This window comes from Pelobates fuscus, chromosome 4 (assembly GCF_036172605.1).
Source record: "Pelobates fuscus isolate aPelFus1 chromosome 4, aPelFus1.pri, whole genome shotgun sequence".
NCBI lineage: Eukaryota > Metazoa > Chordata > Amphibia > Anura > Pelobatidae > Pelobates > Pelobates fuscus.
The window spans coordinates 2,007,205-2,032,314 of NC_086320.1; the positions used below are offsets into that span (position 1 = coordinate 2,007,205).

General features: G+C 45.1%; 1 protein-coding gene across 1 annotated transcript in view; it reads right to left on the reverse strand.

The window, feature by feature from the left end:
- MAPK15 (mitogen-activated protein kinase 15) overlaps positions 1–25,110 on the reverse strand; it is a 110,259-nt gene that overhangs the window by 65,131 nt on the left and 20,018 nt on the right. Inside the window, exons 4-11 of the mRNA XM_063450906.1 lie at positions 22,286–22,315; positions 21,687–21,777; positions 19,942–20,072; positions 13,890–14,053; positions 13,666–13,805; positions 12,239–12,296; positions 7,428–7,565; positions 6,693–6,798 (exon numbers count right to left, since the gene is read on the reverse strand). Of these exons, the coding sequence (XP_063306976.1) occupies positions 6,693–6,798; positions 7,428–7,565; positions 12,239–12,296; positions 13,666–13,805; positions 13,890–14,053; positions 19,942–20,072; positions 21,687–21,777; positions 22,286–22,315 (858 nt within the window). The remainder of the gene's footprint in view (positions 1–6,692; positions 6,799–7,427; positions 7,566–12,238; positions 12,297–13,665; positions 13,806–13,889; positions 14,054–19,941; positions 20,073–21,686; positions 21,778–22,285; positions 22,316–25,110) is intronic.

Genomic DNA, 25,110 nt, shown 5'->3' on the forward strand with positions numbered 1-25,110 from the left:
GACAGGAAGGCTGCAGAATGGAGGGAGAGAGACATGGTGAATATTACCACAGACTATAGTGAATGTGTTCCCCCCACTATGTACTGAGCGACTGGGAGACAGGAAGGCTGCAGAATGGAGGAAGAGAGACATGGTGACTATTACCACAGACTATAGTGAATGTGTTCCCCCACTATGTACTGAGCGACTGGGAGACAGGAAGGCTGCAGAATGGAGGGAGAGAGACGTGGTGAATATTACCACAGACTATAGTGAATGTGTTCTCCCACTATGTACTGAGCGACTGGGAGACAGGAAGGCTGCAGAATGGAGGGAGAGAGACGTGGTGAATATTACCACAGACTATAGTGAATGTGTTCCCCCACTATGTACTGAGCGACTGGGAGACAGGAAGGCTGGAGAATGGAGGGAGAGAGGCATGGTGACTATTACCACAGACTATAGTGAATGTGTTCCCCCACTATGTACTGAGCGACTGGGAGACAGGAAGGCTGCAGAATGGAGGGAGAGAGACGTGGTGAATATTACCACAGACTATAGTGAATGTGTTCCCCCCCCACTATGTACTGAGCGACTGGGAGACAGGAAGGCTGCAGAATGGAGGAAGAGAGACACGGTGAATATTACCACAGACTATATTGAATGTGTTCCCCCACTATGTACTGAGCGACTGGGAGACAGGAAGGCTGCAGAATGGAGGGAGAGAGACGTGGTGACTATTACCACAGACTATAGTGAATGTGTTCCCCCACTATGTACTGAGCGACTGGGAGAAAGGAAGGCTGCAGAATGGAGGGAGAGAGACATGGTGACTATTACCACAGACTATAGTGAATGTGTTCCCCCACTATGTACTGAGCGACTGGGAGACAGGAAGGCTGCAGAATGGAGGGAGAGAGACATGGTGAATATTACCACAGACTATAGTGAATGTGTTCCCCCCACTATGTACTGAGCCACTGGGAGACAGGAAGGCTGCAGAATGGAGGGAGAGAGACATGGTGAATATTACCACAGACTATAGTGAATGTGTTCCCCACTATGTACTGAGCGACTGGGAGACAGGAAGGCTGCAGAATGGAGGGAGAGAGACATGGTGAATATTACCACAGACTATAGTGAATGTGTTCTCCCCACTATGTACTGAGCGACTGGGAGACAGGAAGGCTGCAGAATGGAGGAAGAGAGACATGGTGACTATTACCACAGACTATAGTGAATGTGTTCTCCCACTATGTACTGAGCGACTGGGAGACAGGAAGGCTGCAGAATGGAGGGAGAGAGACATGGTGACTATTACCACAGACTATAGTGAATGTGTTCCCCCCACTATGTACTGAGTGACTGGGAGACAGGAAGGCTGCAGAATGGAGGGAGAGAGACGTGGTGACTATTACCACAGACTATAGTGAATGTGTTCCCCCACTATGTACTGAGCGACTGGGAAACAGGAAGGCTGCAGAATGGAGGGAGAGAGACATGGTGAATATTACCACAGACTATAGTGAATTTGTTCCCCCACTATGTACTGAGCGACTGGGAGACAGGAAGGCTGCAGAATGGAGGAAGAGAGACATGGTGAATATTACCACAAACTATAGTGAATGTGTTCCCCCCACTATGTACTGAGCGACTGGGAGACAGGAAGGCTGCAGAATGGAGGAAGAGAGACATGGTGACTATTACCACAGACTATAGTGAATGTGTTCTCCCACTATGTACTGAGCGACTGGGAGACAGGAAGGCTGCAGAATGGAGGGAGAGAGACATGGTGACTATTACCACAGACTATAGTGAATGTGTTCCCCCCACTATGTACTGAGCCACTGGGAGACAGGAAGGCTGCAGAATGGAGGGAGAGAGACATGGTGACTATTACCACAGACTATAGTGAATGTGTTCTCCCCACTATGTACTGAGCGACTGGGAGACAGGAAGGCTGCAGAATGGAGGGAGAGAGACGTGGTGAATATTACCACAGACTATAGTGAATGTGTTCTCCCACTATGTACTGAGCGACTGGGAGACAGGAAGGCTGCAGAATGGAGGAAGAGAGACACGGTGACTATTACCACAGACTATAGTGAATGTGTTCCCCCCACTATGTACTGAGCGACTGGGAGACGATCCATTAGGCAGCAGCTGATCGCTGTATTTACTAACTGTAATACACGTTACATAGGGCGAACGATCCATTAGGCAGCAGCTGATCGCTGTATTTACTAACTGTAATACACGTTACATAGGGCGAACGATCCATTAGGCAGCAGCTGATCGCTGTATTTACTAACTGTAATACACGTTACATAGGGCGAACGATCCATTAGGCAGCAGCTGATCGCTGTATTTACTAACTGGAATACACGTTACATAGGGCGAACGATCCATTAGGCAGCAGCTGATCGCTGTATTTACTAACTGTAATACACGTTCCATAGGGCGAACGATCCATTAGGCAGCAGCTGATCGCTGTATTTACTAACTGGAATACACGTTACATAGGGCGAACGATCCATTAGGCAGCAGCTGATCGCTGTATTTACTAACTGTAATACACGTTACATAGGGCGAACGATCCATTAGGCAGCAGCTGATCGCTGTATTTACTAACTGTAATACACGTTACATAGGGCGAACGATCCATTAGGCAGCAGCTGATCGCTGTATTTACTAACTGGAATACACGTTACATAGGGCGAACGATCCATTAGGCAGCAGCTGATCGCTGTATTTACTAACTGGAATACACGTTACATAGGGCGAACGATCCATTAGGCAGCAGCTGATCGCTGTATTTACTAACTGGAATACACGTTACATAGGGCGAACGATCCATTAGGCAGCAGCTGATCGCTGTATTTACTAACTGGAATACACGTTACATAGGGCGAACGATCCATTAGGCAGCAGCTGATCACTGTATTTACTAACTGGAATACACGTTACATAGGGCGAACGATCCATTAGGCAGCAGCTGATCGCTGTATTTACTAACTGGAATACACGTTACATAGGGCGAACGATCCATTAGGCAGCAGCTGATCGCTGTATTTACTAACTGGAATACACGTTACATAGGGCGAACGATCCATTAGGCAGCAGCTGATCGCTGTATTTACTAACTGTAATACACGTTACATAGGGCGAACGATCCATTAGGCAGCAGCTGATCACTGTATTTACTAACTGGAATACACGTTACATAGGGCGAACGATCCATTAGGCAGCAGCTGATCGCTGTATTTACTAACTGGAATACACGTTACATAGGGCGAACGATCCATTAGGCAGCAGCTGATCGCTGTATTTACTAACTGTAATACACGTTACATAGGGCGAACGATCCATTAGGCAGCAGCTGATCGCTGTATTTACTAACTGTAATACACGTTACATAGGGTGAACGATCCATTAGGCAGCAGCTGATCACTGTATTTACTAACTGGAATACACGTTACATAGGGCGAACGATCCATTAGGCAGCAGCTGATCGCTGTATTTACTAACTGTAATACACGTTACATAGGGCGAACGATCCATTAGGCAGCAGCTGATCGCTGTATTTACTAACTGTAATACACGTTACATAGGGCGAACGATCCATTAGGCAGCAGCTGATCGCTGTATTTACTAACTGTAATACACGTTACATAGGGCGAACGATCCATTAGGCAGCAGCTGATCGCTGTATTTACTAACTGGAATACACGTTACATAGGGCGAACGATCCATTAGGCAGCAGCTGATCGCTGTATTTACTAACTGTAATACACGTTACATAGGGCGAACGATCCATTAGGCAGCAGCTGATCGCTGTATTTACTAACTGTAATACACGTTACATAGGGCGAACGATCCATTAGGCAGCAGCTGATCGCTGTATTTACTAACTGTAATACACGTTACATAGGGCGAACGATCCATTAGGCAGCAGCTGATCGCTGTATTTACTAACTGTAATACACGTTACATAGGGCGAACGATCCATTAGGCAGCAGCTGATCACTGTATTTACTAACTGTAATACACGTTACATAGGGCGAACGATCCATTAGGCAGCAGCTGATCACTGTATTTACTAACTGGAATACACGTTACATAGGGCGAACGATCCATTAGGCAGCAGCTGATCGCTGTATTTACTAACTGGAATACACGTTACATAGGGCGAACGATCCATTAGGCAGCAGCTGATCGCTGTATTTACTAACTGGAATACACGTTACATAGGGCGAACGATCCATTAGGCAGCAGCTGATCGCTGTATTTACTAACTGGAATACACGTTACATAGGGCGAACGATCCATTAGGCAGCAGCTGATCGCTGTATTTACTAACTGTAATACACGTTACATAGGGCGAACGATCCATTAGGCAGCAGCTGATCACTGTATTTACTAACTGGAATACACGTTACATAGGGCGAACGATCCATTAGGCAGCAGCTGATCGCTGTATTTACTAACTGTAATACACGTTACATAGGGCGAACGATCCATTAGGCAGCAGCTGATCGCTGTATTTACTAACTGTAATACACGTTACATAGGGCGAACGATCCATTAGGCAGCAGCTGATCACTGTATTTACTAACTGTAATACACGTTACATAGGGCGAACGATCCATTAGGCAGCAGCTGATCGCTGTATTTACTAACTGGAATACACGTTACATAGGGCGAACGATCCATTAGGCAGCAGCTGATCGCTGTATTTACTAACTGGAATACACGTTACATAGGGCGAACGATCCATTAGGCAGCAGCTGATCGCTGTATTTACTAACTGTAATACACGTTACATAGGGCGAACGATCCATTAGGCAGCAGCTGATCGCTGTATTTACTAACTGTAATACACGTTACATAGGGCGAACGATCCATTAGGCAGCAGCTGATCACTGTATTTACTAACTGGAATACACGTTACATAGGGCGAACGATCCATTAGGCAGCAGCTGATCGCTGTATTTACTAACTGGAATACACGTTACATAGGGCGAACGATCCATTAGGCAGCAGCTGATCACTGTATTTACTAACTGGAATACACGTTACATAGGGCGAACGATCCATTAGGCAGCAGCTGATCGCTGTATTTACTAACTGTAATACACGTTATATAGGGCGAACGATCCATTAGGCAGCAGCTGATCGCTGTATTTACTAACTGTAATACACGTTACATAGGGCGAACGATCCATTAGGCAGCAGCTGATCGCTGTATTTACTAACTGTAATACACGTTACATAGGGCGAACGATCCATTAGGCAGCAGCTGATCGCTGTATTTACTAACTGTAATACACGTTACATAGGGCGAACGATCCATTAGGCAGCAGCTGATCACTGTATTTACTAACTGTAATACACGTTACATAGGGCGAACGATCCATTAGGCAGCAGCTGATCGCTGTATTTACTAACTGGAATACACGTTACATAGGGCGAACGATCCATTAGGCAGCAGCTGATCGCTGTATTTACTAACTGGAATACACGTTACATAGGGCGAACGATCCATTAGGCAGCAGCTGATCGCTGTATTTACTAACTGTAATACACGTTACATAGGGCGAACGATCCATTAGGCAGCAGCTGATCGCTGTATTTACTAACTGTAATACACGTTACATAGGGCGAACGATCCATTAGGCAGCAGCTGATCGCTGTATTTACTAACTGTAATACACGTTACATAGGGCGAACGATCCATTAGGCAGCAGCTGATCGCTGTATTTACTAACTGTAATACACGTTACATAGGGCGAACGATCCATTAGGCAGCAGCTGATCACTGTATTTACTAACTGGAATACACGTTACATAGGGCGAACGATCCATTAGGCAGCAGCTGATCGCTGTATTTACTAACTGGAATACACGTTACATAGGGCGAACGATCCATTAGGCAGCAGCTGATCACTGTATTTACTAACTGTAATACACGTTACATAGGGCGAACGATCCATTAGGCAGCAGCTGATCGCTGTATTTACTAACTGGAATACACGTTACATAGGGCGAACGATCCATTAGGCAGCAGCTGATCGCTGTATTTACTAACTGGAATACACGTTACATAGGGCGAACGATCCATTAGGCAGCAGCTGATCACTGTATTTACTAACTGTAATACACGTTACATAGGGCGAACGATCCATTAGGCAGCAGCTGATCGCTGTATTTACTAACTGTAATACACGTTACATAGGGCGAACGATCCATTAGGCAGCAGCTGATCGCTGTATTTACTAACTGGAATACACGTTACATAGGGCGAACGATCCATTAGGCAGCAGCTGATCGCTGTATTTACTAACTGTAATACACGTTACATAGGGCGAACGATCCATTAGGCAGCAGCTGATCGCTGTATTTACTAACTGTAATACACGTTACATAGGGCGAACGATCCATTAGGCAGCAGCTGATCACTGTATTTACTAACTGTAATACACGTTACATAGGGCGAACGATCCATTAGGCAGCAGCTGATCGCTGTATTTACTAACTGTAATACACGTTACATAGGGTGAGTCACTAAATAAAATCGCTAGATTAGAAACTTTCTACAAGTGAGTTGTGATTTCAGCTCTGTTACTTTGGCCTTACTGTTGAAATCCACTTGGAATTCCCGACAGTTCTCACTTTAGGTATCGGTCTGTCATTAAATGGTAGAATTTCAGTACCTCATACAATTTATTGCGATATTCTGCCACAGACAACTGTATATCGTCATCCAAAGGAAGAATGACATCATAATCCAGAGCTGGCTCTCGAACTGGGGCATGGAATCTGAAAAACAAAACATCACATATTGGAAGGTACACAAGGAAATAACAAAATGGCTGCCAGGGGTCATAGAAAACTGGGGTGAGGGTTCCCTCTAAGACAGGGAAAGCCAGGGTTATTCTGGGTTACAGTTATGTGAAATAAAGCCATTCTCACAGGATACTTTCATTCCTGCATTACAGGGACACTCCAGACCCCTAACAGAAATGTATCTTGCTGAAAAGCTTAATGTGTAAAGAGTGTGTCCTCGATTTTCATTTTACAAAAAGTGCAGATTTCAATATAAAGTGACACCTTTTGTAAAATAACCTTGTTCCACCCCCCGGCTGTCAATCAGATAACCGGTCCTGTTACTTCCTGGTTTGTTTAGCTCAGTGAGGCAGCAGTTGCCCAGAGCCCCTGAGAGCTTTTCATTGAGCTGCATTGGAAAGTCTCTGATTGGATGGCTACAGAAAGTTTGGGAGGGGTTAGAAGGGGAGGAGTTGTAAAGGCTGCAGCTTTTGCTGGCAGTATATAAAATCAAACCCGAATAGAAAAAAATGCATAATTAAATGCATTAGGGTATATCTACTAAATAGCGATTGTTAAAATGCATTTAATTGTTTTTCATTTGGCAGTATCGTTAAGGATACCTTCTCACGTAGGGGTGCTGTAGAGCCTCTTCAGCGGTCAGTCTCTTGTCAGGGTTGAAGACCAGAAGTCTGTTGAGAAGATCAAGAGCTTCTGGGGGTGAAGTAGGAGGAAGCATCTCCTGCAGGGTTACCCTGTGCCTAAACAGTTAAAATGGCAATTTATAATGAAGAATAGCTCTCTCACACAGTGCATAGAACAGATACAGCCCGGATTACCTCTCACACACAGGGAAGGGTTCATATAACAGATACAGCCCGAATTACCTCTCACACACAGGGAAGGGTTAATAGAATAGATACAGCCCGGATTACCTCTCACACACAGGGAAGGGTTAATAGAACAGATACAGCCCGGATTACCTCTCGCACACAGGGAAGGGTTAATAGAACAGATACAGCCCGGATTACCTCTCACACACAGGGAAGGGTTAATAGAACAGATACAGCCCGGATTACCTCTCGCACACAGGGAAGGGTTAATATAACAGATACAGCCCGGATTACCTCTCACACACAGGGAAGGGTTAATAGAACAGATACAGCCCGGATTACCTCTCGCACACAGGGAAGGGTTAATAGAACAGATACAGCCCAGATTACCTCTCACACACAGGGAAGGGTTAATAGAACAGATACAGCCCGGATTACCTCTCACACACAGGGAAGGGTTAATAGAACAGATACAGCCCGGATTACCTCTCACACACAGGGAAGGGTTAATAGAACAGATACAGCCCGGATTACCTCTCACACACAGGGAAGGGTTAATAGAACAGATACAGCCCGGATTACCTCTCACACACAGGGAAGGGTTAATAGAACAGACACAGCCCGGATTACCTCTCACACACAGGGAAGGGTTAATAGAACAGATACAGCCCGGATTACCTCTCGCACACAGGGAAGGGTTAATAGAACAGATACAGCCCGGATTACCTCTCACACACAGGGAAGGGTTAATAGAACAGATACAGCCTGGATTACCTCTCACACACAGGGAAGGGTTAATAGAACAGATACAGCCCGGATTACCTCTCGCACACAGGGAAGGGTTAATAGAACAGATACAGCCCGGATTACCTCTCACACACAGGGAAGGGTTAATAGAACAGATACAGCCTGGATTACCTCTCACACACAGGGAAGGGTTAATAGAACAGATACAGCCCGGATTACCTCTCACACACAGGGAAGGGTTAATAGAACAGATACAGCCCGGATTACCTCTCGCACACAGCCCGGATTACCTCTCGCACACAGCCCGGATTACCTCTCGCACACAGGGAAGGGTTAATAGAACAGATACAGCCAGGAATAATGCACAGCGAAGGGTTAATAGAACAGATACAGCCAGGAATAACGCACAGCGAAGGGTTAATAGAACAGATACAGCCCGGATTACCTCTCGCACACAGGGAAGGGTTAATAGAACAGATACAGCCCGGATTACCTCTCACACACAGGGAAGGGTTAATACAACTGATACAGCCCGGATTACCTCTCACACACAGGGAAGGGTTAATAGAACAGATACAGCCCGAATTACCTCTGGCACACAGCCCGGATTACCTCTCGCACACAGGGAAGGGTTAATAGAACAGATACAGCCCGGATTACCTCTCGCACACAGGGAAGGGTTAATAGAACAGATACAGCCCGGATTACCTCTCACACACAGGGAAGGGTTAATAGAACAGATACAGCCCAGATTACCTCTCACACACAGGGAAGGGTTAATAGAACAGATACAGCCCGGATTACCTCTGGCACACAGCCCGGATTACCTCTCGCACACAGGGAAGGGTTAATAGAACAGATACAGCCCAGATTACCTCTCACACACAGGGAAGGGTTAATAGAACAGATAGAGCCCGAATTACCTCTCACACACAGGGAAGGGTTAATAGAACAGATACAGCCCGAATTACCTCTCACACAGGGAAGGGTTAATAGAACAGATACAGCCCGGATTACCTCTCACACACAGGGAAGGGTTAAAAGAACAGATACAGCCCGAATTACCTCTCGCACACAGGGAAGGGTTAATAGAACAGATACAGCCCGGATTACCTCTCGCACACAGGGAAGGGTTAATAGAACAGATACAGCCCGGATTACCTCTCACACACAGGGAAGGGTTAATAGAACAGATACAGCCCGAATTACCTCTCACACAGGGAAGGGTTAATAGAACAGATACAGCCCGGATTACCTCTCACACACAGGGAAGGGTTAATAGAACAGATACAGCCCGAATTACCTCTCACACAGGGAAGGGTTAATAGAACAGATACAGCCCGAATTACCTCTCACACAGGGAAGGGTTAATAGAACAGATACAGCCCGGATTACCTCTCACACACAGGGAAGGGTTAAAAGAACAGATACAGCCCGAATTACCTCTCGCACACAGGGAAGGGTTAATAGAACAGATACAGCCCGGATTACCTCTCGCACACAGGGAAGGGTTAATAGAACAGATACAGCCCGAATTACCTCTCACACAGGGAAGGGTTAATAGAACAGATACAGCCCGAATTACCTCTCACACAGGGAAGGGTTAATAGAACAGATACAGCCCGGATTACCTCTCACACGCAGGGAAGGGTTAATAGAACAGATACAGCTCGGATTACCTCTCACACACAGGGAAGGGTTAATAGAACAGATACAGCCCGAATTACCTCTCACACAGGGAAGGGTTAATAGAACAGATACAGCCCGGATTACCTCTCACACACAGGGAAGGGTTAATAGAACAGATACAGCCCGAATTACCTCTCACACAGGGAAGGGTTAATAGAACAGATACAGCCCGAATTACCTCTCACACAGGGAAGGGTTAATAGAACAGATACAGCCCGGATTACCTCTCACACACAGGGAAGGGTTAAAAGAACAGATACAGCCCGAATTACCTCTCGCACACAGGGAAGGGTTAATAGAACAGATACAGCCCGAATTACCTCTCGCACACAGGGAAGGGATAATAGAACAGATACAGCCCGGATTACCTCTCGCACACAGGGAAGGGTTAATAGAACAGATACAGCCCGGATTACCTCTCACACGCAGGGAAGGGTTAATAGAACAGATACAGCTCGGATTACCTCTCACACACAGGGAAGGGTTAATAGAACAGATACAGCCCGGATTACCTCTCACACGCAGGGAAGGGTTAATAGAACAGATACAGCCCGGATTACCTCTCACACACAGGGAAGGGTTAATAGAACAGATACAGCCCGGATTACCTCTCACACACAGGGAAGGGTTAATAGAACAGATACAGCCCGGATTACCTCTCGCACACAGGGAAGGGTTAATAGAACAGATACAGCCCGGATTACCTCTCGCACACAGGGAAGGGTTAATAGAACAGATACAGCCCGGATTACCTCTCGCACACAGCTCGGATTACCTCTCACACACAGGGAAGGGTTAATAGAACAGATACAGCCCGGATTACCTCTCACACACAGGGAAGGGTTAATAGAACAGATACAGCCCGGATTACCTCTCACACACAGGGAAGGGTTAATAGAACAGATACAGCCCGGATTACCTCTCACACACAGGGAAGGGTTAATAGAACAGATACAGCCCGGATTACCTCTCGCACACAGGGAAGGGTTAATAGAACAGATACAGCTCGGATTACCTCTCACACACAGGGAAGGGTTAATAGAACAGATACAGCCCGGATTACCTCTCACACGCAGGGAAGGGTTAATAGAACAGATACAGCCCGGATTACCTCTCACACACAGGGAAGGGTTAATAGAACAGATACAGCCCGGATTACCTCTCACACACAGGGAAGGGTTAATAGAACAGATACAGCCCGGATTACCTCTCGCACACAGGGAAGGGTTAATAGAACAGATACAGCCCGGATTACCTCTCGCACACAGCCCGGATTACCTCTCACACACAGGGAAGGGTTAATAGAACAGATACAGCCCGGATTACCTCTCACACACAGGGAAGGGTTAATAGAACAGATACAGCCCGGATTACCTCTCACACACAGGGAAGGGTTAATAGAACAGATACAGCCCGGATTACCTCTCACACACAGGGAAGGGTTAATAGAACAGATACAGCCCGGATTACCTCTCACACACAGGGAAGGGTTAATAGAACAGATACAGCCTGGATTACCTCTCACACACAGGGAAGGGTTAATAGAACTGATACAGCCCGGATTACCTCTCACACACAGCCCGGATTACCTCTCACACACAGGGAAGGGTTAATAGAACAGATACAGCCCGGATTACCTCTCACACACAGGGAAGGGTTAATAGAACAGATACAGCCCGGATTACCTCTCACACACAGGGAAGGGTTAATAGAACAGATACAGCCCGGATTACCTCTCACACACAGGGAAGGGTTAATAGAACAGATACAGCCCGGATTACCTCTCACACACAGGGAAGGGTTAATAGAACTGATACAGCCCGGATTACCTCTCACACACAGCCCGGATTACCTCTCACACACAGGGAAGGGTTAATAGAACAGATACAGCCCGGATTACCTCTCACACACAGGGAAAGGTTAATAGAACAGATACAGCCCAGATTACCTCTCACACACAGCGAAGGGTTAATAGAACTGATACAGCCCGGATTACCTCTCACACACAGGGAAGGGTTAATAGAACAGATACAGCCCGGATTACCTCTCACACACAGGGAAGGGTTAATAGAACAGATACAGCCAGGAATAACGCACAGCGAAGGGTTAATTTACTATACAGTTACTTTCTCTCATTGTAATATAGAGTAAAGCGTTACACTGACCGTGAGCCCATTCTGCTGATGACAGAGGATCCATATTCTGACTTTATAGCCATGACATCTGGAAGAATATTTGAGTAGAGATGGAGTAACCGCAGTAACAAAAAGACTATTAATACTGGTGCACATGGACACTAATGACACGCCTCCAGGCTCAGCACAGGGAGTGATGGGCGGAGTTAGGATTCAGGGGAAGGGTTATAATCCACTCACACAGAACCGCCCATGAGGATCCAATCAAACATCAAATGCTCTCACACGAGGTCCCGGGGTCTCAAGGAGAGTGAATTAAATGTATCTGGCGGTAAAATATTGCTTCCTTTAATTTTAACAAGGGAAGGTTTAAAAGGATAAGTATCCACACCTGCCCAGCTATATCATACGTCTCTGCTAACAGGGACCACAGCGATTTTTTGGTAACTTCAGCTATCATCTGTGTAAGTATATATTGCCTGTAATTTGGGCTACGAATTGCAAGAGTCACTGCGCAAGTAATATTTACACTGGCACAGTCACAGAGAGAGTAATATTTACACTGGCACAGTCACAGAGAGAGTGATATTTACACTGGCACAGTCACAGAGAGAGTGATATTTACACTGGCACAGTCACAGAGAGAGTGATATTTACACTGGCACAGTAACTGGGAGAGTAATATTTACACTGGCACAGTCACTGAGAGTGTGATGTTTACACTGGCACAGTCACAGAGAGAGTGATGTTTACACTGGCACAGTCACAGAGAGAGTGATGTTTACACTGGCACAGTCACAGAGAGAGTGATGTTTACACTGGCACAGTCACTGCGAGAGTGATGTTTACACTGGCACAGTCACAGAGAGAGTGATGTTTACACTGGCACACTTACTGAGAGAGTGATGTTTACACTTGCACAGTCACTGCGAGAGTGATGTTTACACTGGCACAGTCACTGCGAGAGTGATGTTTACACTGGCACAGTCACTGCGAGAGTGATGTTTACACTGGCACAGTCACTGCGAGAGTGATGTTTACACTGGCACAGTCACTGCGAGAGTGATGTTTACACTGGCACAGTCACAGAGAGAGTGATGTTTACACTGGCACAGTCACAGAGAGAGTGATGTTTACACTGGCACAGTCACTGCGAGAGTGATGTTTACACTGGCACAGTCACAGAGAGAGTGATGTTTACACTGGCACAGTCACTGCGAGAGTGATGTTTACACTGGCACAGTCACAGAGAGAGTGATGTTTACACTGGCACAGTCACTGCGAGAGTGATGTTTACACTGGCACAGTCACAGAGAGTGATATTTACACTGGCACAGTCACAGAGAGAGTAATATTTACACTGGCACAGTCACTGAGAGTGTGATGTTTACACATAAGTCCATTTTTAGCCCTTTATCTGATCTGTAATTTTCCTATAACTGTTCCAAGTGTCTTACCTTCCTGGGAGGGTGGTGGGATAACGTTCATGATTCGCTCAATCTGGTTGATGGTGGAGGTTCCAGGGAATAGAGGCTTTCCAAGCAGCATCTCCCCTAATATACAACCCACACTCCACATATCCACTCCCTTGGTGTATCTGCAGAGAGAGGATCAGAGCATGTAATGGTGATTGGATCCTATCACTAACCCAGAAAATGGAGAGAATAGGGGATAATCATACCTGTGAGAGGCCAACAGGATCTCAGGAGCTCGGTACCACCTTGTCGCTACATATTCAGTAAGAGCTGGGTTCCCAGAATCCTCTTGGATTTGATACATAGAGCGTGCCAGTCCAAAGTCACAAAGTTTCACTAGACAGTCAGCATCGAGCAAGATATTAGAGGGCTGTTATAAAGACAGAGCGTAGACAGAATACGATGTTATACAGAGAGAGCGTAGACAGAATTCAGAGTGTGCGGTTATATAGTGAGAGTAGACAGAATTCAGAGTGTATAAAAGGCTGTGTATGCAAAGTCTCAGCTCTCAGGCCAGACCCACTATTCTTTTGTATTGGTTTCCACATTTGTACAGCACTGTGGACTGTGTTGGTGCTTTATAAATACCAGTAATAATAAAATAAGAGACAGACACTGATAGAAGCAGACAGGTGACAGTCAGGAGGGCTGGGGTACAAAACTATCCGATATAGATAGTGGGATCAGAAAATCGGATCAGCAAGCAACAAGTAATAGGTGATGATACACTAGCTCCTGTATAACATGGAGAGACAGTACTAAAACTCAAATAAAAACAAGACAGGTATACTAAAAGTAGTGCAACAAAACGTGCAGGCAAACCTCTATATAGGGATCGCTCCCAAATCCCAAAGTATACAGTATATATATATATGTATATGTATAAAGAATTGTGTACCACAATAACACAGGTGTGACAATATTTAACCCTCGGATGGTTGATGCATATAAATGGGAGAAAAAGAAAAACAATATAATCATAGTATAGTAATTTATTAACAACAATGATTTTATAAAAAACTTAAAATCATACTCACAAAAAAACATGGCACAATTAGAAGTACCCCTAAATTGTGCAAAATAGCTTGTAAGCCACTAAATGGGCTACGTTCCCTGGTGCAGCCTTTGGTACCTCTTGGTTATTAAGTGTTCTTGCATAGCAAGACCACTTAATGTTATCTCACATATTTATATTATTAAGTGTTCTTGCAAGCAAATACGACCGTTTGAAGATGGCAACCGCCAAAATACTCTGACTTGTGCCAGGCTGCAGCAGCAAGTGATGTCATAGACAGGGCCTTTTGCACCTGCTAATGTTTTTATAACTGTATGTTTTAATGTAACTGTGAAGCACTTTGGGCAACAACGTTGCAATTAAATGTGCTATATAAATAAATAATAAAAGTCACTCCGCCCACTCCAGTTGTAGACTACTGGTGGAGGCAAGAACACTTCACACAATTTCCCCAGAAATTGTAGCTTTTCTAGTTATTATTATTATTATTGTTATTCTTGCCATTTGTATAGCGCCAACAGATTCCGTAGCGCTTTACAATATTATGAGAGGGAGGGATGTAACTATAAATAGGACAATTACAAGAAAACTTACAGGAACGATAGGTTGAAGAGGGCCCTGCTCAAACGAGCTCACAGTCTATAGGAGGTGGGGTATAAAACATTAGGACAGGGAATAGCAATCAAATAAGGTGGGAGTGAAGCAGAGCTGGAGGAGAGAGTAAAGTGCTGCCCTATAGGAGAGAGCAAGAGACAGGTATGGGAGGTAGAGGTTACTCTGGGAGGCCATAAGCTTTCCTAAAGAGATGGGTTTCAAGCCATTTTTTTGAGCGGAGAGGAGGACTGACAGAGGGGTGAGGTGTGAGAGGGCCGACTAGAGCGGAAAATCAGTCTAGCAGCAGCGTTCATTACAGACTGTAGCGGGGCAATACGGCTTTTTGGGAGACCAATCAGGAGAGGGTTACAGTAATCCATGCGGGAAATTACTAGAGCATGGACAAGCTCCTTGGTAGCATCTTGTGTAAGAAAGGGGCGGATGCTGGCTATGTTTTTGAGTTGTAACCTACAGGGTTTGGCAACATACTGGATGTGAGGCTCAAAGGTGAGACCAGAGTCAAGTATGACGCCAAGACAGCGCGCTTGCAGGGATTGACTTATGTGGATATCACTGACTTGAAGGGAGAGCGAGAGAGGAGGATCAGTATTAGGAGGAGGAAAGACAAGGAGTTCAGTTTTAGAGAGTGTGACACATCTCTCTGTCTTGAACTTACAGAGGCGTATCGTTCATTCGCTGGTTTAATTCGTGTTTTTCCATTCATGTGGACTCTATACCATTCCCCTTTTACTACCGAATAAAACTCCCAAACGGCCGGCCACCCAGTAGAGCAGTGTGCTGCTGGTTAACAACTTGGCCGCATTTGAACGTTGAGGTTAACCGCAGACACCTCTTAATTGATGCATGTAGCTGGGTGGCCGCCATTCGTATGCCGAACACGTGGCGGCGGCAATTATAAAGTCCCGAACGGCCAGCGGTGTTCGACGGAAAACCCATGGAACTGAAAACGGACACTATTTGGCACGAACACCGCTGAAGCCGCTGACCTCCCTTCTCGTTCGGTAGAAAACTCACGAACGTCCCTGTATTCGGTACTTTTGTCACGAAAAGCCATACCCCAGATAGCCATCCCGTGGAGTCTATTCGTATGGAGAACAGACTATGTGAACACTTTGACTCCACAGCGATTGGACTGTGTGCCTAGGATCTGAGCGCTATTCTGTACTTTTGTGCGCTCAGATCCCTGCTATCTGGGGACACGTTGAATGCCTGTATTATATTATTGCAAAGTTATATGTTTTTATGCATTTTTCCAATTGTCACCTAAGATGGCGTTTAGGCTCTGTCCAGGGAGAGCAAAGGGTCCTGGGTAATTAAAGGGGAAGGGCTATATGTGTAACACTGTGATTTGTTGTTGTAATGTCCTTGTCACAGTCTCCCATCTGGTCCCCTAGAGGAGTGTCCACCAGGTGGGAGACCTGCATAAATACCGGGCAGGTAGCCCTCAGTAAAACAGATTCCTTCTGACCCTCAACACGGAGCTTTGTCTCGTCATTGGGGGGATTATTCGTATGGATTATGCTTTGTTCGACTATTTGGGAGACTCACTGATTCGTGTGATTTTTGTTCGGCTGTTTTTGGAGACCAACGGGTTTGTGTGATTGCTGTTTGGCAGTTTGGAGCGCTCAGTAGCTACCTCTGCATTTGGTAAGGGAACGTCGTATACGGCAGTAACCCCTCTCATACCGTATCAGAGAGATTGAGTTTCAGAAAGCGTGAGGACATCCAGTCAGAGATGGAAGAAAGGCAAGCAGTGACACGTTGCAGGACGGCAGTCCGTTGAGGAGCGGTATATCTGAGTGTCATCAGCGTACAGGTGGTAGCCGAATCCAAAAGAGGCAATAAGTTTGCCAAGAGAGGCGGTATAAAGAGAAAATAGAAGGGGACCAAGGACAGAGCCTTGGGGAACTCCAACCGAGACAGGACGAGGGGAGGAGGTATCCTTGGAAAAGGAGACACTGAATGAGAATTGGGAGAGATAGCAGGAAAACCAAGAGAGGACAGAGTCACAGAGACCAAGCGATTGAAGAGTTTGAAGGAGGAGAGCATGATCAACGGTGTCAAAGGCAGCAGAGAGGTCAAGGAGAATTAATATGGAGTAGTGACTGTAACGGAGCTTCTAGTACCTGGACCGAGTATCTCCGTTGATGGATATTCCTAGTGCTTCCCGAGCACTCCAAGCACTCCACTTCCTGCAGAGAGTGAACCTGGAACAAGCTCTTAAAAGAGCTTAGTCATTATAGCTAGGGGAGTATGTAGAGCATAGCAATCCCCCAGTGTAGATGCAGTCGTATCCCCCAATCATGAGACGAGGCTCTATGTTGAGGGTCAAACAGGAACAGACAGAGCTGTGGTTTTATATACACATTTTTACACAAAGAACCACCCACATGGTTTTGTGGAACAGCCAGACACGTAATATACAGTAAAACACTCCCATTCATTCCCACAAAATCCTCCCCTCTGCCTGTGATATAATTACTGAACACAATGGGCTGACGTAATTATCACAGGCAGGAAAATACAGTTTTACACAATATTCATAACTTTAAAAGTATACATCACATTCACATAACTGAAATTTTCAGAATCAGCATACTCCAAATACAAACACTCTCACAAATCAGGCAATTCCTTCCAGGGGTTTAACCCCTTAAGGACACATGACATGTGTGACATGTCATGATTCCCTTTTATTCCAGAAGGTTGGTCCTTAAGGGGTTAAAATTGGCTTAACTGGGTGTGGTAAGCCAACTATCTCCAGGTACAGAAAATATCTCTATTCACAACAGCAAAAATACACAAAAATACATAACTCCTATCATACTGAACAGAACCCCCACATTCAACCTATCCCCATATAGCTTGAGCGCTCAGTATATCCGAACAGCGCTCAGATCCCACAAACAGAATAAAACCGCCGTGGGGTTAAAGTTTAGCAAGGGCTGATGAGAGATTGAGGAGGGACAAAGCAGCCAGTTTCATTTAGAGGGCCAGAACAGTCTTTTAAGACACCAATAAGTCATTTGCATTGGCATAGATGTCATCTCTCCTCATTGAACAAAACTCTAGCAATAAAGGGGGACAGGGTGGATCCATAAATTAAAAACCACTGTACCTATGGGTTTGAATGTAGATCTAGATTTATTAGTTTTTATGGATTAATGGCCTTTAATATGTGTGTTAGATTTGTATCTATGTTGCCTTTCGTATTAATAGTGATATAATATGGATTTGCTCTCTATAATGTGTATATATAGCAGGGGTTCTCAACCTTGTCCTCAAGGACCCCCTACCAGTCCAGGGTTTAGGGATTACCTGGGTGTGTCGAAGGTGTTTAGAAAAAGAAAAGAAAAAAAAAACACCTTAGAGTCTATACCTTAGACACACCCAGAAGGAAATACCTTAGACACACCCAGGTAATTCCTAAACCCTGGACTGGTAGGGGGTCCTGAGGACTGGGTTGAGAACCCCTGATATATAGGTTTTATATTTTATATATTTTTAGTCATATTGCATATTTTAGGTTCTGAGTAATCTTTTTCTGTTTTTATGTACTTATCTTTTTCATGTACCCATGTTTATCTATTTTTATTATTTATCTTTTATTTTAGCCTCCTTTTCTCCTTCCTGATATTTTCTTCCGGAGTCCTTTTTTATTCCTAAGTAAAATTAACTACATGTGTTCGAGATTATAACATTCTGAAACAGACCATGTACTTTTGTTTTGCTTTAACTATGAAGTATCATTATTGTACCATTGATCATCTTCTATAATTTGTATCATAAAAGTGTTATTTATATATCACATGCTCTTCGGTTTTCAGATAATCGCGGACGCAAAAGTTCCATACATATATTTTGTTCGGCTTTCACTATAAAAGTTGTCCGCGAACAGTACCGGTAAAGTTTATTTGCATTCCAGGCTGGATGTTTGGACATGCGCAGTGAGACGGTTGAGCGTAATTATACGTATTGCGTCCCATCCGTCTCCCACGCATGCGCAGTCAGGAAAACGTGCAAAATGTATATATAAAAAGATGACCGGAATACAGAGGAGTATTAAGCTCTTGAAAAAAAGTCGATAAAGACGAAACGCGACGAGCGGAAGCTGTTCCCAAAGGAGTGATTTAGCCCTTACCTCCACTACAGAACGTTTTATGGACCCTCCTATGAAAACTTGATATCTCGATATCTGAGGAAGCAGTATTGTTGTAACCAAGAGGTACCAAAGGCTGCACCAGGGAACCTAGCCCATTTAGTGGCTTACAAGCTATTTTGCACAATTTAGGAGTATTTCTAATTGTGCCATGGTTTTAACTTTTTTTATAATATCATTGTTGTTAATAAATTACTATGATTATATTTTTTTCTTTTTCTCCCATTTATATGCATTTATCAACTGATTGGTAAATATTGTCACACCTGTGTGATTGTGGTGCACTATTCTTTCTATATATCCTGTGTGAATATATACTGTATACTTTACTAATGAAACCAAAAAGTTCCCCAATATAATGCGGTTGTCCTCTAAATCCCCACCATACACCAGGGCCAGGTTTGCTGCTGGACAGGAGGTGTAGCAGTGAGGGCTCAGAAATCAGCAAGTAATGGAGAAGAGGTCTCACCTTCTGGTCACGGTGGATGACATTTCCCGAGTGAATAAATTTGGTGGCTTTGAGGAGCTGGTACAAGATGTATCGCATGTGTATGTCCTTTAGAAGGTTTCCTTTCTTAATTACAGCATGAAGATCCGTCTCTGAAACACGGACATTAGCATCACAATATAACACACAGTCTGTAACACGGACATTAACATCACAATATAACACACTCTGTAACACGGACATTAACATCACAATATAACACACAGTCTGTAACACGGACATTAACATCACAATATAACACACTCTGTAACACGGACATTAACATCACAATATAACACACAGTCTGTAACACGGACATTAACATCACAATATAACACACAGTCTGTAACACGGACATTAACATCACAATATAACACACAGTCTGTAACACGGACATTAACATCACAATATAACACACTCTGTAACACGGACATTAACATCACAATATAACACACAGTCTGTAACACGGACATTAACATCACAATATAACACACAGTCTGTAACACGGACATTAACATCACAATATAACACACAGTCTGTAACACGGACATTAACATCACAATATAACACACAGTCTGTAACACAGTAAGGGGAAGGAGGTGGAAGTACACACACTGAACGGCACACTGAACTGTACATTAATCTTCAGTTGTGGGGGGCCTTAATCAGGATACATATTGTATTACATACACCTTACCCATGTACTCAGACACCAGGTAACCACATACACCTTACCCATGTACTCAGACACCAGGTAACCACATACACCTTACCCATGTACGCAGACACCAGGTAACCACATACACCTTACCCATGTACTCAGACACCAGGTAACCACATACACCTTACCCATGTACGCAGACACCAGGTAACCACATACACCTTACCCATGTACTCAGACACCAGGTAACCACATACACCTTACCCATGTACTCAGACACCAGGTAACCACATACACCTTACCCATGTACTCAGACACCAGGTAACCACATACACCTTACCCATGTACGCAGACACCAGGTAACCACATACACCTTACCCATGTACGCAGACACCAGGTAACCACATACACCTTACCCATGTACTCAGACACCAGGTAACCACATACACCTTACCCATGTACTCAGACACCAGGTAACCACATACACCTTACCCATGTACTCAGACACCAGGTAACCACATACACCTTACCCATGTACGCAGACACCAGGTAACCACATACACCTTACCCATGTACTCAGACACCAGGTAACCACATACACCTTACCCATGTACTCAGACACCAGGTAACCACATACACCTTACCCATGTACTCAGACACCAGGTAACCACATACACCTTACCCATGTACTCAGACACCAGGTAACCACATACACCTTACCCATGTACGCAGACACCAGGTAACCACATACACCTTACCCATGTACTCAGACACCAGGTAACCACATACACCTTACCCATGTACGCAGACACCAGGTAACCACATACACCTTACCCATGTACGCAGACACCAGGTAACCACATACACCTTACCCATGTACGCAGACACCAGGTAACCACATACACCTTACCCATGTACGCAGACACCAGGTAACCACATACACCTTACCCATGTACTCAGACACCAGGTAACCACATACACCTTACCCATGTACGCAGACACCTTACCAAAGTACTCAGACACCTTACCCATGTACTCAGACACCAGGTAACCACATACACCTTACCCATGTACTCAAAGACCAGGTAAATGTCTTTATCATTCTGAGCTCGGATCACATTTAGCAGTTTGATAATGTTCGGATGTTCACCAAATTCCTGCAGGAAATAAAAACAAAAAAAATTTTTTTTGTCTTAACTGAAAAGCATAATAATCTTACAGGAAGAGCTCTGTGTGTTTGGTCTGAGGAGTTTACAGGAAGAGCTCTGTGTGGCAGTCTGAGGAGCTTACAGGGAGAGCTCTGTGTGACAGTCTGAGGAGCTTACAGGGAGAGCTCTGTGTGACAGTCTGAGGAGCTTACAGGGAGAGCTCTGTGTGACAGTCTGAGGAGCTTACAGGGAGAGCTCTGTGTGACAGTCTGAGGAGCTTACAGGGAGAGCTCTGTGTGACAGTCTGAGGAGCTTACAGGGAGAGCTCTGTGTGACAGTCTGAGGAGCTTACAGGGAGAGCTCTGTGTGACAGTCTGAGGAGCTTACAGGGAGAGCTCTGTGTGACAGTCTGAGGAGCTTACAGGGAGAGCTCTGTGTGACAGTCTGAGAATAAGTAGAATAAGGTAGAGATAATGTAGATAAACATGCTTTAAAGAAAATTAATTGTGTATTTTACCTGCAAGAACATGATTTCCCGAAATGTTCTCTGCAAAGCAAGACAATATGTTAGTGCAAAGAAAAGCAGACTGTACCTTTAAAAAAACCCACACACAACACTGTGTAAATCCCCATTACTGTCAGCCGTACATATCACAAATGGACTGGTAGAACACCCATTCCTGACTTGTGTCTGTCTTCTGTCACATAGTTTGTATAAAAGCTCTGAAAATGCTCCATTGTAAGGTGGAACTGTAATTTCCCAGGATTCATAGCACTGTTTCCCTGTCCCCTATATTTAACAAATATGTGCTGGAAAGATGTGAAAAATATAATTAACTGGGTGCCTCCATCTTGTCCCCCTATCAATCATTGTTATAAGCTCCGCCCTTTACACCTGGCAGTCAGTATAGAGAGAGCCGCCTCCATCTTAGCTCCCTGTCAATCATTGTTATAAGCCCCGCCCATTACACCTGGCAGTCAGTATAGAGAGAGCCGCCTCCATCTTAGCTCCCTGTCAATCATTGTTATAAGCTCCGCCCTTTACACCTGGCAGTCAGTATAGAGAGAGCCGCCTCCATCTTAGCTCCCTGTCAATCATTGTTATAAGCTCAGCCCTTTACACCTGGCAGTCAGCATAGAGAGAGCCGCCTCCATCTTAGCTCCCTGTCAATCAATGTTATAAGCTCCGCCCTTTACACCTGGCAGTCAGTATAGAGAGAGCCACCTCCATCTTAGCTCCCTGTCAATCATTGTTATAAGCCCCGCCCATTACACCTGGCAGTCAGTATAGAGAGAGCCGCCTCCATCTTAGCTCCCTGTAAATCATTGTTATAAGCTCCGCCCATTACACCTGTCAGTTAGTATAGAGAGAGCCACCTCCATCTTAGCTCCCTGTCAATCATTGTTATAAGCTCCGCCCTTTACACCTGGCAGTCAGTATAGAGAGAGCCGCCTCCATCTTAGCTCCCTGTCAATCTTTGTTATAAGCTCCGCCCTTTACACCTGGCAGTCAGTATAGAGAGAGCCACCTCCGTCTTAGCTGCCTGTCAATCATTGTTATAAGCCCCGCCCTTTACACCTGGCAGTCAGTATAGAGAGCCACCTCCATCTTAGCTCCCTGTCAGTCATTGTTATAAGCTCCGCCCTTTACACCTGGCAGTCAGTATAAGGAGAGCCGCCTCCATCTTAGCTCCCTGTCAATCATTGTTATAAGCTCCGCCCTTTACCCCTGGCAGTCAGTATAGAGAGAGCCGCCTCCATCTTAGCTCCCTGTCAATCATTGTTATAAGCTCCGCCCTTTACCCCTGGCAGTCAGTATAGAGAGAGCCACCTCCATCACACTGAACGATGCACTCTATTACACAGCCTGGTGTCACACTGTACGATGCATTCTATTACACAGCCTGGTGTCACACTGTACGATGCATTCTATTACACAGCCTGGTGTCACACTGTACGATGCATTCTATTACACAGCCTGGTGTCACACTGTACGATGCACTCTATTACACAGCCAGGTGTCACACTGTACGATGCACTCTATTACACAGCCAGGTGTCACACTGTACGATGCACTCTATTACACAGCCAGGTGTCACACTGTACGATGCACTCTATTACACAGCCAGGTGTCACACTGTACGATGCACTCTATTACACAGCCAGGTGTCACACTGTACGATGCACTCTATTACACAGCCAGGTGTCACACTGTACGATGCACTCTATTACACAGCCAGGTGTCACACTGTACGATGCACTCTATTACACAGCCAGGTGTCACACTGTACGATGCACTCTATTACACAGCCTGGTGTCACACTGTACGATGCATTCTATTACACAGCCAGGTGTCACACTGTACGATGCACTCTATTACACAGCCAGGTGTCACAGTGTACGATGCATTCTATTACACAGCCAGGTGTCACACTGTACGATGCATTCTATTACACAGCCAGGTGTCACACTGTACGATGCATTCTATTACACAGCCAGGTGTCACACTGTACGATGCATTCTATTACACAGCCAGGTGTCACACTGTACGATGCACTCTATTACACAGCCAGGTGTCACACTGTACGATGCATTCTATTACACAGCCTGGTGTCACACTGTACGATGCATTCTATTACACAGCCTGGTGTCACACTGTACGATGCACTCTATTACACAGCCAGGTGTCACAGTGTACGATGCACTCTATTACACAGCCAGGTGTCACAGTGTACGATGCACTCTATTACACAGCCAGGTGTCACAGTGTACGATGCATTCTATTACACAGCCTGGTGTCACACTGTACGATGCATTCTATTACACAGCCAGGTGTCACACTGTACGATGCATTCTATTACACAGCCAGGTGTCACACTGTACGATGCATTCTATTACACAGCCTGGTGTCACACTGTACGATGCATTCTATTACACAGCCAGGTGTCACACTGTACGATGCATTCTATTACACAGCCTGGTGTCACACTGTACGATGCATTCTATTACACAGCCTGGTGTCACACTGTACGATGCATTCTATTACACAGCCTGGTGTCACACTGTACGATGCATTCTATTACACAGCCTGGTGTCACACTGTACGATGCATTCTATTACACAGCCAGGTGTCACACTGTACGATGCATTCTATTACACAGCCAGGTGTCACACTGTACGATGCATTCTATTACACAGCCTGGTGTCACACTGTACGATGCATTCTATTACACAGCCTGGTGTCACACTGTACGATGCATTCTATTACACAGCCAGGTGTCACACTGTACGATGCACTCTATTACACAGCCAGGTGTCACACTGTACGATGCATTCTATTAC